This window comes from Giraffa tippelskirchi, chromosome 7 (assembly GCF_054371585.1).
Source record: "Giraffa tippelskirchi isolate mGirTip1 chromosome 7, T2T-mGirTip1v1.2.pri, whole genome shotgun sequence".
NCBI lineage: Eukaryota > Metazoa > Chordata > Mammalia > Artiodactyla > Giraffidae > Giraffa > Giraffa tippelskirchi.
Window position 1 is genome coordinate 136,622,875 of NC_137281.1, and position 20,198 is coordinate 136,643,072.

Consider the following 20,198-nt stretch of genomic DNA (forward strand, 5'->3'; position numbering starts at 1 on the left):
TTATAAAGATGATTAACATATAATATACTGCATGAGTGTGTTATTTTGTTTCTGAAATTCTAGGATGTGGTTGCCATTGAAACGGAAGTAAAATCAATGGAGAAGAGAGTTTCAAAAATCAAAGCTATCCTGTTATCCAAAGAAATATTTGATTTTTCACCTGAAGAACATCTTAAGCATGGAGAGGTAAGCATGGATCAGTTTTAAAATCTTTTCTCTTAATACTTATTATTCATATTTTAAAATATGTAATAATATGTGATTAAAAGTGTTTAGTCTTGCTAAAGTAAGAACAAGGTCAAGTTGGGAATGACTATAAATATCATGTTTTAAATCCTATTCATAATGGTCTCTGTATAAAGATCATTTTCCCAGAAGTTATTTTTTCAATTAATTTTTTCCTAAAACTTCAAAGTTTGGCAATTTTTCTTTCAAGTCAAACCTAAGTGTTTAATAGTCTAGGAGCTTAGGCCTCTGAGTCAGGAGACCTGGGTTCCAGCCCCAGCTGCTCGGCCTGTGTGCCTTTACATGACTGGTTAATATTTCTTGGATTTGCTTTCATATCTATGCCGTGGTAATGCAGTGATTATGTTGGACCATTATAACATGTACAGAGCCCCTAGCACAGAAGCTGGGACATACTGAGCAGCAGACAGATGTTAGTTCCCCCTCGAGTGTGGACTTTGGGCTTAGGCAGCCCCGGGTTCTAATCCCCACCCTGCCTCTTTGCCGTGTGCCCCATGTGGGTCTTCTGACTTCTGTGAACCCAATTTCCTTACCTGTTTTGATCTCTGCCTCCTAGGACAGATATGAAGATTAGATGAAATAATGTATATGAAATGCTTAGTAAAGTGAATACTCTCTTGTAATTTATTCACTATGTAAATCCAGATTTCTATGGATGGGATATCATTAAAGTGAAATAGAAGTATACTTTTGAGACTTAAGAAATTTGACAGGACAATTATCCCTTCAGTGCAGTAAGCATTTTTTGAGGGTCTGTTAGTGGGAAGCCCTGTGCTGAGTGCAGCTGCTGTGAGACTTAGTAAGGGACAGTACCTACCTTACATGGCTCACTGCCTGGCAACAACATAGAAAGCAAAACAGTGGTTCTACAGATAGAGGCAGGAGGGGAGAAAGAAGGAAAGGCTGTTCAAATGCATCATGTTGTGCTGGAGGGTACTTTTGCACCAGGCATTCTTTCCTGAGACCCCCTAACTACCAGATCACAAGTAATATTAGTTCTTTTCAACCTGAGCTAAGAAACTGTTTCAAAACTGTAAAGACAAAAGTTTAATTTTTAATCGATTTAAGAGTGGCCTTTTTGTCCCCCACTTGTGTACCATGTTTATCTAAGGTGATACTGGAAAATATACGTCCCATGAAGAAAACCATTGCTGAAATTGTGTCTTACCAAGTAGAACTGAGGTTACCCCAGACAGGAATGAAGCCTCTGCCTGTGTTTCAGCGGACAAATCGGCTTTTACAGGATATAAAGCTGTTGGAAAACGTGACTCAGGAACAAAATGAGTTGTTAAAGGTGAGTGGCTTGTGATGACAGCCAGCCTGTTGGATGAAAATGTTCAGCAAAAGCTGGTTTTGTTTTCACTTTTAAAGGTTGGCTAGATCAAATTCCCATGACAGTAAGATACTGCCTGTGTTGATTCTTTTTGGTCTCTTCCAGTGTTATTATCCAGGAGCCGGCATTGATATAAGAGAGTATTTTATTGTTCAAATGTAGCTAACATGATTTTTTCTTAGCTCTTACCCTTGTTCTGGTTGAAGTCATTGAAGCATAGTTATGGTCTGTTTCATTCCGTTCTTTAATAATTGAAGATCTACATGGGTAAAATGCTATGGGAAAAGATTCAACCTGCATAGTGCATTTGCAGTCATATGAGGCCGACAGACCTACAATTATCTCTTTACACATCTCAGTTGCTTTCCTTTTAATCATTTTGTTTTATTGCCAACATGATGCAGGTCAAGTAGGTACTTTGGCATTTTATTTTTACATGTTAGGAGACTAATGTGCAAAGGTTAGGTGATTTGATAAAATACCAGAATTAACATGTGTTAGGATTAATTTGTGTATGAATAAGACAAGAATTTGTGTCTCTAGCCTCCTAGTGTTATTCTTCGTATCAGTCTCTTCTTTCTAACTGATGGCATCTTCTAGCCTCTCCCTGAGGGCTTTCTTTTTATTCTTACATTTTGATTGATCTCAAGCCAAAGAATTATCATTACTTAGAAACTGCATTTTACTTTGGTTTGTGTTCCTAAATCAACAACCACTCCTATGGGAAAAGAAAGTTCCTGAAAGAGCCACAGACTTTTCAACCCTCTTGGTAGACTCCCACGTTCTGCCTAGTGTTCTTGATTAGGGGTTCAGGACAGGAGAAAAAGTTATTTTTCTTCCTTCCCACTCATCCCCAGGTTATAGGAAGAAAACTGCTATCTTTTTCTCCCTCTTCAGTTTCATTCACATTTGGTGGTCACTCTGTTCTAAGATTTGAGGATATTGTATCTCTTTCTGGAGTCTTAGCTCACAGTCTCTCTGGCCTAGCTACTGATCTGCTGACGTTATTTCCTAACACCCACAGGGAAAAAAAAGATCTGGCATTCAATGTACTATTTTTTTTTTTTTAATAATATAAAGAGAAAAAGCAACTATAGAAAATATGATCTATTTTTCATCTTTTTGTGTTTTATTGGTCTCTTGGTTAGAAAAAGAAAATAACAGTCCTGACTATGCTTTAAAATGACTCCTCCACAAGATGAAAGGGGGGAAATAGAAGAGGAAATTAGGTTTGTACCAAGTTAGATATCAAGCTGTGCTGCTAAAATTTTCCATCTTATTGTGTTAGTGGAAATCAGATATCATCTCAGGTATTTCAAAGCTAAGTAAGCTGATAGTAATGAAAATCATAGAATATGGTGCATTTCTTTTTATTTCTAGTTAGATATTGTAAGTGCTCTCATTGTAGAAAATAAGACAAATTACTTTTGGAGGGAGTAATGGGATGTAGCTCATTACTGAGGGCTGGGGAACAGGTGTGTGCAGTGAACATAGTTATTCATTTCTAGCCTGTGAAATTAAAATTATAGTTAAATATTAAAGTAAATATAAGGAAGAATTCTGTGTTGACCAGAAACTTTGTAGTTTCAAAAGGCATTTAGTTTCATTGTGAAGCATACAAAGGGATATCCAGATTTTCTTTTGAAGTCCATTTCTTTGACTTTCATCACACTTTGATTGTATCATTTAGCATACTGGTAGGTTCAAGCTTTTAACACCAGATTCCAGATATTGTTCTGGTTTGCCTCATTCTTCAAACTCTCAAGCCTCAACCTCTTACCATAAAACATACAGATCTCAAAGAGTACCAGGTGAGGATGTGTCTGTACCAGGAAAATCTGTCATTTTTCAAATCACTTGCCCCTTCCATTCCCAGGATTGTCACCTCTCTGTGTAGAAATGTGACAAGGAATATGTATAAAATGTCTTATGTGACTGTCAGTAATTTCATAAAACTTAGCCACTTTGTTTACATGCTATAAAATGCTTCTCAGAATAAGCCCATTAGACTGGGAAAACTTAAGAGCAAATGTATGTCTAATTAGACTTCAACTCCCAGCACTGCCCAAGGTGCTCTGGCATCTAGTAGAGCAAGTCAGTCAGGTGCCAGCTTTGCACACGTTGTTCTCTATGTTGAGACTACCATTCCCTATTAAAAACTGTGTAGTTGTGTATTTGATAGAATTGATTGGAGTTTGTAACAGGGATAGACATTGAAAGGAACCCATTGGTCTAGTCGTTGGATTGTAACAGATTCTTCTTGGGGGGGTTTATTTTATAGATAGTCATAAAACAGACAAATGAATGCAATGAAGAAATAGAAAAATTAAAGCAGATCTTAAATAATTATCCAGCTGAATTCACCCATGAATATATGTCAACAGACCAAGCTGCCAACCTGTCACAAGTACAGGTATGTTTCTTTCATTTCGTTTGTCTCATTCATTTGTCCAGCAGTTCATTCACTTTCTAAGCTGTTGGTATCTAGAAACCTTTTTGATGATATGGTGTATTTCCTACTTCTCTCTTTCAACTAAAGGTATTTTATGTATATGATTACTTTCTATGCCTATTTCATTAAATAGGTTATTATATAATTATCATAATGGAAGTCTCTTCAAGTGTCTTTAGCCTCAACTTAGGGCATTTTGGCTGGTACCAAAGAAGCTGATGTAACACATGGTATTTGGACAACCTTACTTCCCAGCTAGTGTTCTGACTTAGGGGTCATGCAGGCTGGGCTTTAGAAGTAAAGACTGAATGCTGTTGTAATAAAGAGTTCCATATACTAAGCAGTCTCACCATATGCCATAATTAACAATGTCCTACGGGCCCAGTTACAATGGTTTGCGTGTTAACTCTCTATTACCATCAAGTTGGTGTAGGCAAGCAGTTGCTGTGGTATTCAAAACCAGATGACACCACTTTCTTTCTTTGTCATAGGGCAAATTCCTTAATGTCTAAAGTGAAGTACAGGGAAATCTAAGATGACACAAGCTATTAAGTGGTGGACTCAATAAGGCAGACTCAATGCGTTAGTGATTCAGTATTATAAAAGTGTCAAATTTCCCTTTACATTAAAAAATTCAAGAATTCCAAAGAGCTTTTGTGTATATTAAAGTTCAGAAATGTAAATATATCTGTTATTTTTAAATAGTGATAGTAAACCCATTAAATATTAATCGAAATTACATTTTACAGGAAAAAAATATAGTGAGAAGAGTGACACTGTTTTGCATTTTTGCAAATCTCATGAGGATCTGGCTTTCTAGGAGACAGCTAGATTCTCACCTGGTTCTGCATTCAATCTTTTGAGGTATATAGTTTTGTGTGAAGCATATAAATATGATCCAACCTCTCAAAGACACATACGTGGAAGAGAAATATTTTAATAATGCTTTTGAATAATTTTGGAAATCCTTTGAAACGACACTAAACTCTGACAAGTAGGTTTACTCACAGGTTCATTGTTAAATGGAATTTGGAGCCATGTCAGTGAACTTTCATACGCTTACATTAAAATCCATCAGTCTGTCTTATACTTGGAATGGATCTCCAACCATGCATGATTTTATAACATCATGCTTGATCATTTGGAAAACACTTATTTGACTTGTTATGTTGATCCTTCAAATGATCACACATCTCAGTAGCCAGTATTAAAGAATGCACATTTACTAACATCTGCAGATGTTACCTCTTCAGAAAAATCTTTATGTGTATTACATACATATGTATGTATAGTTTAACAACTGTCTTTTTTTTCAAGTAAAAATAGTATTCTATGAAAAAACAATGGATAGGTCAGCTTGAGACTTAATCACATGAGTGCTTTCCCTCAACCATTAAACTTTGGTATACAACAGAAGTGCAGGCTTTATGCAGGCTTCCCACTGTGTCAAACAATATTAAAAAACATGTTCTTTATCAAGGATATTCTTAACTGAAGTTGGCTTTTTTTTTTACAGTTAAATTCATGGTACTAAATTACTAAATTTAGTATGATGCTAAATTACTAGATGTGAAGCATCTAGTAATGCTAATGCAGTTGACGTTTCTGCCTTGGTTCCTACCAGGTGTCAGTAGTTTTAACCACCATTGCTTTTACTACATCACAGAGTGAAAAATGTCAACACAGTGAGAAAGGCCAGTAACATTTTGGTATTATTATGAAAATGGTCGTGACCTCATGGAGTGCAGACCTCCTGGGGTTTGCAAATGCCACTTTGAGAATGGCGGCTTTGTGCCCTTCTCTGCCTCCATAATGCTAGTGGCTCTGGAGACTGGTCTGTTTCTCTAAGTGCTGTTCTAATGGCTACAGTGTTATGTCTGTTGAGAGACACTGTACTTCTGAAGTTTAGTGCTTATTGAAAAGGGACACACATCACAGCTAACTCAGATTTAATTAAGTTATCATTTCCCAAAGCAATCACAAGAAGTTTCACTGCAGACAGAACAGGGGTATGGTGTCAGAATGTGTGCGGTAGCACTGGAGTCATGCAGGCTGGGTGTCAGAAGTCCAGGTCTGTGCTCTGTCGCTGGCTGCAGCTCTGGAAGAATCACCTTCTTTCTCTGGGCCTTAGAACTTTCATACATAGGCGGAGTTGCTCTGTCTCTAAAAAAAAAAAAATGATGATTCTATCAATGTCTCTAGGATAGATGGATGGAAAGAAGAAATAAGGGGAAAAGGAATGAATGAACACAGGGTTTAAAGAATATGTTAGGGGCAAAATTTCAGTACATGAAGTTCTGCTAAAAAGGAGCAGGTTTGTCTTCTGATACAGCTCAGGCTTTGGATGATGCCTTTCAGAGTGCTGGAAAGGAGGATGTCAAACAGGACACCTGTCATTTTCTCCAAATCCAGCATTCTATGACTCTCTAATAATCCTCTTAGACAGTGGGCATCTGCACTTCTACTGCCCATGTATGACATTTTATTCCCACATGTCAGTCACACAAATTTTTTAACCTTGTAAAGCTTGGAATCATCTCTTCATCATTCCCATAACAAATTACACTTCACAGCACCTTTATTTGCTTATTTATTCCCATATGGTAGGAAGCTTTGGCTGTGAGAAAAAAAGTAAATGAATTTAGTAAAACTAAAGAAGGCTTCAAAAGTGACAATGAAAGTGTGAAATTTCTAGCCTCGTTTTCTCTCAGTGGCCTTCCCAAGTGTTAGTCTGCATACAGATCTTCTGGAATTTTGTTAAAGTGGAGTTCTTGATGCCTGTGGATTCTGGCCGGAAAGTCCTATGGCCACTGAGGTGAGGCAACCCTGGCTGTACTCCACGGTCACCCATGGGGCTTGTTACAGTTTTCCAAGCCACCGCTTGACCCCCAGTGATTGATTGACAGGGTGTCAAGTGAGGCTAAGGCATCCTATAAGGGAGATCATGAACCCTCCCTGGATCATTTAGAAACACAACTGGAGGGAAAGGAACTATGCTGTACCAGGGACTAGTTCCTGGCTGTGCAAGCCAGCAGCATAGAAGAAACTTCAGCTCTTGCACCAAATGCAGCAAGCTCCTGTGGCAAAGGCATCAGATGTCCCAAACCAAGGCAAACATTCTTTCTGCACAGGGAGAAATTGAAGGTATGGAAAAGCAGATTCTGAGCTTGAACCAGAAGAAAGAAGACCTGTTGGTGGACTTGAAGGCTGCCATACTAAACCTTCACCAGCATTTACAGGAAAAACAGCAAGAATTAGAACAGGAAGTGCTGTCAGTCGGGGCATCTGAGGAGAATGCAGGGGCTGAGAAGGATGCTTCTGAGTGGAAGGTGGGTATGGCTGTAGTTAACACTGGTCCCACATTCCACAAGAGCTTTAAATTGGTAGTATTTTTCATCTGGAAAACCTGTGGCCTCTATGGCATATAGAAAAGGAATTTCTTCAAGTGGAAATACTCTGCCTGAGATTATTCATGAGTGAATATTAATTCTCAGGGTGTGTCTGTGCTGGACTCAATCCAGAATTCTTATGCTCAGGTTACCTAAGAAGGTGTTTATGAAATCCCAGGGGTAGGTGGGTGGCAGTCACCCTTTGAAATGTCTTCCTACCAAACTGTGAGCCCATTGCAAACTCAGAAACGGGCCCAGCACCTCCCAAAGCCCACTCTGACTACATCAGTAATTGCATTCTTGAATTGTTTGATGAGGGGTCACAGAGGACAATGCAAATGAAAGGGATCTAAGATTTGACCGAGTCATGATATTTGGCTGGATGAGTTGAAAGTTGCTAAACCCAGAGGCTACTTGTGTGGGTGGGCATCCTGGATAAAGTGAGTAAAAAATTAGCTACATAAAAAAGCAGCCGGGCCGGGATCCTGATGACGTTGAACGGCAATCCAGCTGCAAGTCTTTGTGCTGTGCCTTTCAGTTGAACAGAACGGGTTCCATGTCCTTCCTGCCAGCACTCAAGGAAGAGGCAGAAGAGAGCTCCCTGAAGAGTGAAGTAAGGAAAATGATTTTCTCGTTCAAGTTTGTTAGAACCGTAATCTCTAAAAGGTCAATGAGAAGATCTTAAAATGAATGGAAACATAAGGATTTTTTAAATTCAATGCCAGTATTTTGTAAGGGTGACTGAAGTAGTTATCTTATGTTATTAATGTTTAAGTGCATCTAAACCTACTTCAGGCCAGAGTGGGATAAATGTAATTCAGACACACTTGTTGGCAGAAGGGAGAAGATGAAGTTCTTTGTCATATCTTGAGTTCTGAGTACTTTCTCTAGAGTTTTGAGAGTTTGCTGTTTGGCTGGCGCTCCTGGTGGCTTTATCTTTCCATATTTGAATTACTTTTGTAGTCAGACAGCACTGCCAAGGACACGAAGAATGGTGTTAACCATAGTAGGGTGTTAACACTACTATGTTACTACTCCTATCAGAACTGGTTGAATGAGACCTTTACCAGCTTTCTCATTATATCAATTTCCATTTCTTACTTTAAGAACTAAAGCAGTAATGGGTCTGAGCCAAAGGGAAGAAAATTGCAGCAATTGACAGTTTTTAATGTCTCCTACGTAACGAGCAGACATTCTTCCTGCTCATTTTATAGATTGCTCAGTCGCTCCACGGTCACACAGAATAGCCTGTAGTCCTTCGCTATATCACTGGGACACGTGGGGCTGAGTGCTCGGATGAGGAGGAGTGAGGCTCGTATACTATGACTGTCAGACAGCTTTGTGATCTGATTCTTCCTCTTCATAGCAGAGAAAATTTTGAAAATGAGAAGGTGCTGGAGCCAAAATAAGAGTTCATTTCAGTATGATTCTAATTTGAGACCTGTATTTGCCTCTGAGCTGATATGTTTATAATCATTGTTTGTCTTTGACATCAAAAAAATACATGTTGTTAAAGAGCCTTTGAGATTACATTTACCAAAGCAGATGAAATTCCTAAAGTGCTGTTTTAAAAGTCTCCTTTGTAGAACATGAACGGACTCCCAACTTTAAGAATATTTTTTTGGCTTTAGGAGGAGCAATCACATTTGGACTCCTGTGATGTAGTTAGCCAAAGAAATCGATGATAAATAGCAGGGGAAGGGGAGGAGGGGGTGGAATAAAGGACTGCAATTATACTGCCTGGTAAGCTGAGTGTTACACAAAAGAGATAAGGAGGATGCTGTTATGATGGTAAGAAATCACCTCCCTCTGCTAATCAATTGATTGCTGTGTTAGAGTGGAGATAAGAAAGCAGAGCCGTCTTCCGGGTTCCCGTCTTTACTGTGGAAACATGACAAGGACGTGGAGGAGGACAGGGCATCCTCGTCCTCTGGAACGATCATTCAGGTAATACTGTGTGGGTCACATTTCTTGGGGGTTGGCATGGGCAGGGATAGCAAGTCAAAGCAAAGAGTTTCTTGTTTGAAAGAATGTTTCAGGAGGGAATCTATATGGGTTGAAATTTTTTAAACTTCTTACCGCTACCTCTGCACAAAGCAAAGACAGCTTGAGTATTAGTTGCATTTCTTTTGTGCACTCAGTGATAATGCTGTTGCTGAGTCCCTAAGTCATGTCTGACTCTTGTGACTCCGTGGACTGTAGCCCACCAGGCTCCTCTTCATGGGATTCCCCGGGCAAGAATACTGGAGTGGGTTGCCATTTCTTTCTCCAGGGAGTCTTCTGATCCAGGGATCAAACCCATATCTCCTGTATTGGCAGGTGGATTCTTTACCACTGAGCCACCAGGGAAGCCTATAAGTATTTACCTGAGGAAAACCCCTAAAGTGAAAATTCAAACTGAAAAAAACAGTTACAGGAGCAGCTAGAAGGTTGACCAGTGTGGTTAAAGCATTTAACATGCCTCTTTTGGGGAGTAGTTGAGGGTGAGAGTTCTCTTTTTGAACAAAGTAGTGTGGAAGATAAATTGATAAAATAAGTCTTTTTGCTCCTGCTTCTGCTTCATTGACTACGCTAAAGGCTTTGATTGTGTGGATCACAACAAATTGTGGAAAATTCTTAAAGAGATCCAAATACCAGACCTTACCTGTATCCTAAGAAATCTGTATGCAGGTCAAGTAGCAACAGTTAAAACTGGACATGGAACAATGGATTGGTTTAAAAATTGGGAAAAGAGTATGTCAAGGCTGTATATTGTCACCCTGCTTATTTAACTTATATGCAGAGTACATCATATGAGATGTTGGACTGGGTGAATCACAAGCTGGAATCAAGATTGCTGGGAGAAATAGCAACAACCTCAGATATGCAGATAATACCACCTTAATGACAGAAAGTGAAGAGGAACTAAAGAGCCTCTTGTTGAGTATAAAAGCAGAGAGTGAAAAGGCTGGCTTGAAACTCAACATGCAAAAAATTAAGATTTGGGCATCTGGTCCCATCAATTCATGGCAAATAGAAGAGGATAAAGTGGAAGCAGTGACAGATTTTGTTTTCTTGGGTTCCAAAATCATTGCAGATAGTGACTGCAACCATGAAATTCAAACGTGTTTGCTCTTTGGAAGGAAAACTTTGACAAACCTAGACAGCGTATTCAAAAGCAGAGACCTCACTTTGCTGACAAAAGGTTCTTATAGACAAGGCTTTGGTTTTTCCAGTTGTTATGTATAGACATAAGAGTTGGACCGTAAAGGCCGAACATCAAAGAAGTGATGCTTTCTAATTGTGGGGCTAGAGAAGACTCTTGAAGAGAGTCCCTTGGACAGCAAGGAGATCAAATCATCAACACTAAAGGAAATGAACCCTGAATATTTATTGGAAAGACTGCTGCTAAAGCGGAATACTTTGGCCATGCAAAGAGCCGACTCATCGGAAAAGACCTGATGCTGGCAAAGATTAAAGGCAAAAAGAGAAAGGAGCAGCAGAGGGTGAGATGGTTAGATAGCATCACCGACTCAATGAACATGAATTTGAGCCAACTGGGAAGTATCGGAGGACAGAGAAGTCTGGTATGCTGCAGTCCATGGAGTCACCAAGAGTCAGACATGACTTAGCGAGTGAATAACAACTTTTTGCTCCTTGTGAACTTATAAATTTCTCCAGTCTCTCAAAATAGAGGGCAAATGCCCTACATTAGAAAATCATTTCATGCTGATGTGAAGACGATGTTTTCCCTTTCCTTCTAAAGGATCTCTGCATCGTTATGGTCCACACATTCCCCCCTCACCTGAGTCCTGACTAGGGTTGACCCTACCCAGCTCCCAGGCCAGTCCTTTCTTTGATAGTTGGCATGGGGACACATGCCAACATCTCCAATCTCTGCCTCTTGGTCGTATCCTTTCCTCTCCACCTCAGAAGTGTTCAGATTTCCCTTCCCTAACAAGTTCCTTCCCCCATTGCCCTATCGTTCCCAAAGCCCAGACCATCTCTTTAGAAACTGCTCTGCCTCCACGGGTACCCTTCTCTCCATATCTGCCTATGGACTTCCTACTAATCCATAAAGGCCCTTTTCAACTCCTGCCGCCTCTAAGAACCCCCCTGTTCTTTCCATTTGTTTTCCCATAGCATTCTGAACCTCATTTATTATGATTTATCACAGTTTTATGCATCGATCTGACACAGTTTCATGAGAAGCAGGAACTTTATCTTCTGCATTTTGATGTCCTGTACTGGGCTCATTATGCTACTTTATAATTTATTTGTTTCTTTTTGGCTGTGCTAGGTCTCTGTTGCTATCCAGGCTTTTCTCTAGTTGCACCGAGCGGGGGCCACTCTCTGTTAGTGGTGCCCTGTCATCTCTTGTTGCAGAGCACAGGCTCTGGGCACGGGTCAGTAGTTGCAGCTCGCGGGCTCTAGAGCACAGGCTCAATAATTGTGGTTTATGGGCTTAGTTGCTCCGCAGCTTGTGGAATCTTCCTGGATTGGGGATCAAACCTGTGTCTCCTACATTGGCGGGTTGATTCTTTACCACTAAGCCACCAGGAAAGCCCTCAATATGCTACCTCAATGTGTTGAATTTCTTGATCCTGCTTTCCAGATCAATTTCATGGTGCTTCCTCTTTCATTTATAGCTAAATGTCTTTAGTTGGTGCTCCTCTTTCTTGGCTCCGTTTGTAATCAAGATTTTGCCCCTTGCTATATTTATACTGCTGTTGACTTCTGGATATTAACTTTCAGTTCAGTTCAGTCGCTCAGTTGTGTCCAATTCTGTGTGACCAACTCTGTGTGACCCCGTGGACTGCAGCACGCCAGGCTTCCCTGTCCATTACCAACTCCTGGAGCTTGCTCAAACTCATGTCCTTCGAGTCAGTGATGCCATCCAACCATCTCATCCTCTGTCATCCCCTTCTCTTCCTGCCTTCAGTCTTTCCCAGCATCAGGGGCTTTTCCAGTGAGTCAGTTCTTTGCATCAGGTGGCCAAAGTATTGAAGTTTCAGCTTCAGCATCAGTCCTTCCAGTGAGTATTAAAGAGTTGATTTCCTTTAGGATTAATTGGTTTGATCTCCTCGGTGTCCAAGGAACTCGCAAGAGTCTTCTCCAACACCACAGTTCAAAAGCATCAATTCTTCAGTGCTCAACTTTCTTTATGGTCCCACTTTCACATCCATACATGACTACTGGAAAAACCATAGCCTTAACTAGACGGACCTTTGTTGGCAAAGTAATGTCTCTGCTTTTTAATATGCTGTCAAAGTTGGTCTTAGCTTTTCTTCCAAGGAGCAAGTGTCTTTTAATTTCATGGCTGCAGTCACCATCTGCAGTGATTTTGGAGCCCAAGAAAATGAAGTCTATCACTGTTTCCATTGTTTTCCCATCTATTTGCCATGAAGTGATGGGACTGGAAGCTGGGATCTTTGTTTTTTGCATGTTGAAGTGCCCTTTTATTAGTCCTGATCCTTCTTGACCTCTAGCAGTAGGAACCTCTTTTTTCTTGAAATGCAGTGTTCCTTTGGCTTTATTAATTCTATACTTTCTTGTCTCATCTGTCTGCAGCCCCTCTTCCAGCTCCTTCTCTTTACCCATCTCTGTCATAGGGGGCATTTCCCCCAGTGGTTTACCATCTTCTTTCTTCTCTGTTTTGTCTCATGGCAGTTTCTCCTCTCATAAGTTTTGTAGTCACCTCTATGCCGCAGATTCCCAAATTAAATCTCTGGTCTTGATATTTCCTGTAAATCTGTTCCACATTTCTACCATCCAAATACATTTCTCTTTTTGAATGTGTTTTCTTCATCTCAAACCCATTTACCAACTTTTCTTCAAAGCTTATCCTTCCTTGTAATCTCTCAATGTCTGTTAGTGGCACAACTATCTCATCAGTGTCTGAGACAGACTTCAGAGTCATCTCAAGTATCTCATTTGTCTGGCCTTTTATGGCTACTGCTCAAGTGATGTCCATCCAGTCTTTACATCCTTCTTCTCCCATTATTTTTGTCATCATCCTATTCTAGGCAATTGTTAACTTCTTCCCTAGACTTTGAGAGGAGTCTTCTAAGTGGATTTGCAGCCTCCAATCATTTATACATCTTATACTTAACTGATGGATCTTCCTAAAGCAGTTCATGTTAAATTCCAGTCTTTCCTAGATTCTGATTATCTACTGAATAGAATGCAGTGTTCTTAGCCTGGCATTCCAGACTTTTCATGATCCCAACTTACCTTTCCAGTTTTATCTAAGTTTTACCTTTAGTTCTTAGTTCATACCTTTCTTAATAGCAGTTACTGTTTTCAGTTCATGGAGCTCTTAGGAATTACTAGGTGCTTTGTATATGTCATCTTGTCTACTAATCACAGGAATGAATGAGCTGGGTTGTGTTGCCACATTAAAGATGAAGCAAGTGAGGCTCAGAGAGTCCAAGTTAATTTGTCCAATATCAAGCAGCTTGTAAGTAGAGCAGTCAAGATTGGTTGATTACAATATGCATACTTTTCCCACCACACTGGTCTTTTGTATAAGTTTCATTTTCCCATTGTTTAACCTGATTAACCTAATAAGTGGATCAAAGTGTACCTCCATTTAAAATGTGACACACATTGTCAAACTGCCCTCTAGAAAGACAACAATTTTATTTCTACCAGAATGCATGGAAATGCCTCCTTTCTGACCCCAAGCTGATATTGGATATTTTCAACCTTAGTTAAACATAGCCAGAGGATTAAATTGCATATATTCTAAGAATGTTGACTGTCACTTCAGGTGTGAATTGGCTTTCATGTTCTTTTTTTTGTGAATCATGTATCCATGCCACTTGTCATTTTCTACATAGAAGTTGATGTGTTCCTTATTTATTTCTAAAAGTAATTAATACATTAAGGATATTAACAGTTTGCAAGATGTTATCTCAATCTGTTATTTCTCTTTTAACTTAGATTATGATGTCTTTTTGTGGCATATGTTATTTATGTTGTTAATATTAACATTTTTTCCCTTTATTGTCAAGCTTTAAAAGTCCCTTCCCACTCTTAGAATGGAAATAGATTCATTCATATTTTCTTCAAGAATTTTTATGGTGTATCTTTTACATTTAAATATTAGATACAATTTAAATTCATTGTTAGCAGTGAGATAGAGATTTGGGGGTATGTTTTTCATGAAGTGCCTGGATAAGATAGTTGTTCCCAAATTTTAAAGTTTCATCTTTCCTCCATTATTGGAAATAGGAGTTTTATCACATAATTTTATTTAAGTTTAATTCTCATAATAATTCATTTAAATACCTAATTCTCTGGATTTCTTATGTGTTCCTCATTAACCACAGAGCTTTGGAGATTTAAGTCTTCAAATAAAGATAAACTTGGAGAAGTTGATTTTTTTCCCCTAATGAATAGACTTTTTCCCCTCAATGTACCTGACTAGTCTAGACATTTTTGTAAGCAGGTGATTTGTAAAATGAGCAGGTGCAGGAAGGACTTGTATGGCTTGCTGCTGCTGCTGCTAAGTCGCTTCAGTAGTGTCCGACTCTGTGCGACCCCATAGACAGCAGCAGCCCACCAGGCTCCGCCGTCCCTGTTAAGGGCAGGAAATTTTCTGAACCTCTGATTCTTTTCTTTACAGGAGGCAGATGGGAAAACAAGCACATGTGATAGTTCCATGGCACAGGTTCTTGAACCAGACCTGCTGAACACCGAGCAAGGCCCAGAATTTTCCCTGAGCCCCAACCGAACACCAGAGGTAGGTCCCTGTTGCTGATGAGCCATCTGCCCAAATACCTGGACTAGCACCCAGAGATGACAGGCTCTCTGTGTTTTGCAATGGTTTGTATTACCAAGCAAGAGGTCTTTGTGAACTTTTTAACACCTTCATGTGTACTGCCACGCTGGATAAATGGAAGATTTGCCATCAGATATTTACATGGAGACTAAGCGTGGTACAGATCAATTAAAGACTTTTTACTTGCTCATCACTTGTCAGGGTGAACCAGCCTTTCCATTGTATCCCCTTCTTTTTTCTGTAGATACAACTTAAGGGGGTAACAGAAGTGGAGGAGAGCGAATGTTAATTAACTACCTATTACATTAAAGGCATTTGTGTTTGCTCTCTAATCCTCAGATTAAATAAGGTAGGTTAACATGTACCACACATTTACAAAAGAAACATCAAAATTCAGGGGGTAAAAATATAGCTAGTAAATGGAGGAGTAAGGAGGCAGACTCAGAATATTCCAGTCTGCCTTCCTAATTTGAATACGTAGTATTTAAAGATGTAAAACCGAGGTAGATTTGGCCTCACCAAATAAGCTGCCACCACACCATCCCAGCAGCATATTTAGTATTTGTGCAAATGCATTTAGGTCAGGCACTTTACCTAAATCTTCCCTCTTAGCACAGTAGGCAGCACATCAGCCTCATAACCTGAAGGGCCTGAGTTCAAGCCTCAGAGAAGGGCAGATCCTTCACTTTTGGGGCTTCCCAGGTGGCGCTGGTGGTAAAGAACCCGCTTGCCACTTCTGGAGACGTAAGAGATGCGGGTTTGATCCTTGGCTCCGGAAGATCCCCTGGAGGAGGAAATGACAACCCACTCCAGTATTCTTGCCTGAAAAATCCTATGGACAGAAGAGCCTGGTGGGCTACAGTCCATGGGATCGCAAAGAGTCAGACACAACTGAAGTGACTTAGCATGCTAAGCACTTTAGCCAGGCAGTTTTGTTTTGCATTTTATAAAAGGGGGTGGTGTGTGCAGATATTTGTAGAATTGATGGTAAAGTATTTAACGGTTTGGTATTTTGGCATGAAATATTGCTACAGCCAGAAAATTCATTTGCATTTTAACTGGATCTTGGTACTCAGATCAGCGATGTGTTGTACAGAAATCAAGCACTGTCACATTCATTGACTGAGAGGCTAACTTGAATGCCAGAGGGTTGACAGAATTATGTCAAAAATGTGGACTTGTAGACCCCAAGGCATAACAAAATCAGAGATTGAATCCTGGGTCTAGGATTGAATCCAGTGACCATAGGCAGTTTGAATAACTTCTCTAAGCCTCGGTTTCCTCATCTGTACACTGGAAATAATGGGCTTGTGGCATAAAATATGAGATAGTCTTAGCACAGTAGCTTAGCTCTAGAACCCAGTAAAAGATTGGGTATTATCAATTTGTATCAATGCTTTAGAGATGGCATAATTCTCTAACAAGACATATTTGTGGTCATGCTTTTTTAGCCCTCCAAAATGTACAGTTATAAAAATTTGATTAAAATAATTTCTACTTTTTAAATTTGGGGTTATCATTTGAAGAAGATACTCAGTAGGCAGACTACTGTGGGAAAAAATGTAGACTCAGAATGAAAAGATCTTGTAACTGTATGACCTTGGGCAAGTAATTTATGTCTAGGCCTGAGTTTCTCAGAAGCAATGTGGTGGGATGGGAGGGGTGTGAACTGATTAAACATTAAACGCACTTGGATTTCTTTGGCTATAAAAAAGGTGTGAACTGATTCCTGGCACCACCTTCAACTATTGAAGTTCCACTGTTACAGATAATCCTTTTGTCTTCCATTACTTTTGGATTCTTTCCAGGTTCAAATAACCAGCAAATAAAACCAAGATTAGTGCTCCAGCTTCCATATTTCCTCATTAATTCAGTGAGTTAGAGAAAGCAAAGAAACTCAATTTTGTCATTTTTTTTAACATCTGTGGCAGTTGTAGGTGCTCAAATAATGTTTTTGAATAAATAGGGAAGCCAGATGGTAAATCTCTTATTGCAGATTAATTAATCAGTCAATCACTATTAACAGATTGTTATCTCAGGTGACAAAAAGGAGGATCGAAAAATCTTTGCCACTGAGATATAACAATATCTGAAAAATCTGAAAACTAGGAAGCAATTAGATGACCAGAAATTGATGTCTGGCAGTAAACTCACATTTGAGTTGCTTTTTTAAAGATCAGAATTAAAAAAGAAAATTGAAATGGGTGAATCTAAACATAGATCTGACTGTGTATGAGCTATAGAGAAAACATGGTACTGAAAAGACTTCCTTAGGAAGGTGATTCTTAAAGAAAACCCTGATTAAAGCAGGGGAGAAATAGCATTTTGGCAGAAAAGGCAGGCATCTGTGAAGTAAAGAGATGGTCGAGGGGAATGAGTACAACTCAGAGGACCCTTCTGCTGAACCAGCCCTTATAATCCTCATCAGAGTGTGTGTGAAAACGAGTGGTATTTTCATATCCTGCATATTTTTGTTACCACTTACCAATTTTGTCTGCTTCTAATGTAGTGAAAGTTCTATATTTAAACAAAATTCCATAAATATTAGGAAATAGGCATTTGAGTTGAGATAGGGTATATATTTGTGAGCAACTCCCATTTCTCAGTTGGCCAAAATTATACCTTGTTAGATGCTGAGATGTAGATAGCAAAGCCTTATATAGAAAACATTGTCATTTCATCATAATCAGAGTGAATAAAATGTTCACGTTGTTGTTTAGTCTCTCAGTCATGTCCTACTCTTTTGCGACCCCATGGACTGTAGCTCGCCAGTATCCTCTGTCCACATTGGCAGGTGGATTCTTTACCACCAAGCAAGCCACTTGGAAAGCCCCGAATAGATATCACTAATTTGGCAGATAGAGCAAAACACAGATCCTTATTCCTAAAAAAAATTCCTCTAGAAAGGTCAATAATAGTGTTTCAGTATTCTGGAAAAAGATGTCGGAAGCAAATATCTGTATCAGTTCATCTTTTGCCTCCAAATTGGAAGAATCTATCATATAATTACCAGAATACTTTCACTTGGTAACTGGGAGAAATTTTTCTATGGGATTGATAAACAACCTAGTTGTTTCAATATAAAAAGAACACATCACACACATCCTGCTTTCTTTGTACTATACTGTAAGCATCCATTCCTTAACGCAGTAATATTTGAGTATCTAGAAGCTGAAAAGTAACTTTAGAGAGTGAAGAATGCGAGAAAAGTTTCCGAATTACCCCAATGCAGCTTATCACTTGACTCAAGCTATTTTTAACAGAAAAAGATAAGTAATAGCAGGGGGGAGGGAAAGCTAAAATATTTTATAATCTTAACCACTTAAGATGTTAAGTTAAAAGTGTGAGGTATTAATATATTTCCCTTGTGTCCCCGCCAGTGTGTAAAGATCTTTTTTTTTCCTGTTTGAACAGAGGGCATAGCAATGTAAGCATTGCTTAATCATGTGTCACGCAACTTTAAACACTGGCCAATTCGCTGCAATGTTTCAGACACATACACCCACATGCACACCCTCTCGCGCACACTCACCTGTCTCCTGGGACCCACCGTTTAATGAACTGCCAGCCTGTTTGCGTCCTCCGTGCCAAGGAACTCTGTGCCTGTGTCCATGCAGATTGGCTGCTTGGAAACCTGGGGCGCCAGGTCACGTGATTGTTGCTATGCCTGTGGAGGTGCCTTCTTCGTTTCTTTTTGTTTTTACTTCTTCTGCCTTTATATATTTGTTTTTCTTTGAACTGGGGGAAATGCTAAAAGTTTACAGGTCTTTACAAATCTGAATCTGAATATTTTGGACTCCTAGTTTTTCACTGCTGGATTATCTTTGGATTTATCATAGGGTGCCACACCTCCCATCAAGGCTGCAGCTACTGGCCTTTTGGTCGAGCAAGGAGCTTTTGAGGCCACGGTGGAGAAAGTGAGGCCCGAGCCTGCGGAAGTCCTCCATGTCTGCAAGAATCAGGTGGCCGAGCTGGAGCTGTGGCTGCACCAAGCCAACGTGGCATTTGAGCCGGAAACATTAGACGCGGACATGCAACAGGTGGTGGAACAGCAGTTGGTAGGGTGCCAGGTAAGGCTGCTGGGTCTGAGTTCACGGCCTGTCTCTTCACCAATCACAAGTAGATGAATTCCTCTGAAAGCAACAGTGTGATTCTTCCTGTTACTCCGACCCCTATGTTTATTTTGGCCTCAACTTTTTGTTCTCAGGATAATTCTTTGAAATAATTTACGTAAGCAGAGTATTTGGGGAGATAGTAGTGGAGAAGATCTCAGAATCTAGAGTTTAAATCTGGTCACATTAACTGTTTTTTCCTCAAACAGGTCATATCCTAAGACTTTGTCAGGATTAAATGAGATAAAGTATCTAAATCAGTGTCTGGAGTATAAAGTATATATAAAGGGGTCAGTAAATACTAGTTGTATTCATAATATTCAGTTTTTTGAATTTTCATTAAACAGAAATGAAACTGAAATCTTGATTTGCAAAGTTATAGATACAGCAGAAAAGGGCTTTGCTGTCATTTTACTATGAATGCTCCTACTCTTGCTGGCTTGGTGGTACTAGCAGGAGATGCTGGAGTCGTGGGTTCGATCCCTGGGTTGGGAAGATCCTCTGGAGGCAGAAATGGCAACCCACTCCAGTATTCTTGCCTGGAAAATTCCATGGACAGAGGAGCCTGGTTGGCTACAGGCCACGGTGTCACAGAGAGTGACATGACTGAGTGACTGAACACAGGCACCCTTGGGTGGGGAGGGGCAGGAATGTAAACTTCCTTGCCTGGAGTCATTTTGAGGAAGGTTTTCTGGCACAGCCCAAAGGTTGGGATCTCTGGATCCCTCCAGAGATGGGCGAGACTGAGTGTCCTCAGAGCTCAGCCAAGGCACCTCCCTCAAAGGCACTTACACCCACCTTGGCCTGACATCTCCACCTGATTGGCTCATTCGCAGTGGTGTCCAGGGACAAGGACTTCCTCTCAGAGCACCTCAAACCACTGGCCCGTCCACAGGGAGCT

General features: G+C 39.9%; 1 protein-coding gene and 1 long non-coding RNA gene across 6 annotated transcripts in view; one reads left to right on the forward strand and one right to left on the reverse strand.

Moving 5' to 3' along the window:
• SYNE2 (spectrin repeat containing nuclear envelope protein 2) overlaps window positions 1-20,198 on the forward strand; it is a 315,802-nt gene that overhangs the window by 200,170 nt on the left and 95,434 nt on the right. For all 4 annotated transcript variants that reach the window (XM_081509857.1, XM_081509858.1, XM_081509859.1 and 1 more), the window contains exons 59-66: window positions 64-186; window positions 1,358-1,540; window positions 3,861-3,992; window positions 7,163-7,360; window positions 7,959-8,033; window positions 9,257-9,367; window positions 15,030-15,146; window positions 19,025-19,255. In XM_081509857.1, coding sequence (XP_081365983.1) covers window positions 64-186; window positions 1,358-1,540; window positions 3,861-3,992; window positions 7,163-7,360; window positions 7,959-8,033; window positions 9,257-9,367; window positions 15,030-15,146; window positions 19,025-19,255 — 1,170 coding nt within the window. The remainder of the gene's footprint in view (window positions 1-63; window positions 187-1,357; window positions 1,541-3,860; window positions 3,993-7,162; window positions 7,361-7,958; window positions 8,034-9,256; window positions 9,368-15,029; window positions 15,147-19,024; window positions 19,256-20,198) is intronic.
• Window positions 4,953-19,848, reverse strand: LOC145513455 (uncharacterized). 2 transcript variants are annotated; one of them, XR_014059406.1, is made up of 2 exons: window positions 18,736-19,848; window positions 4,953-6,194 (listed from the first exon to the last, which is right to left on the reverse strand). It is a non-coding gene; the product is annotated as an uncharacterized LOC145513455 (long non-coding RNA). The 2 variants fall into 2 exon arrangements; XR_014059405.1 differs by having other exon boundaries at window positions 18,718-19,848.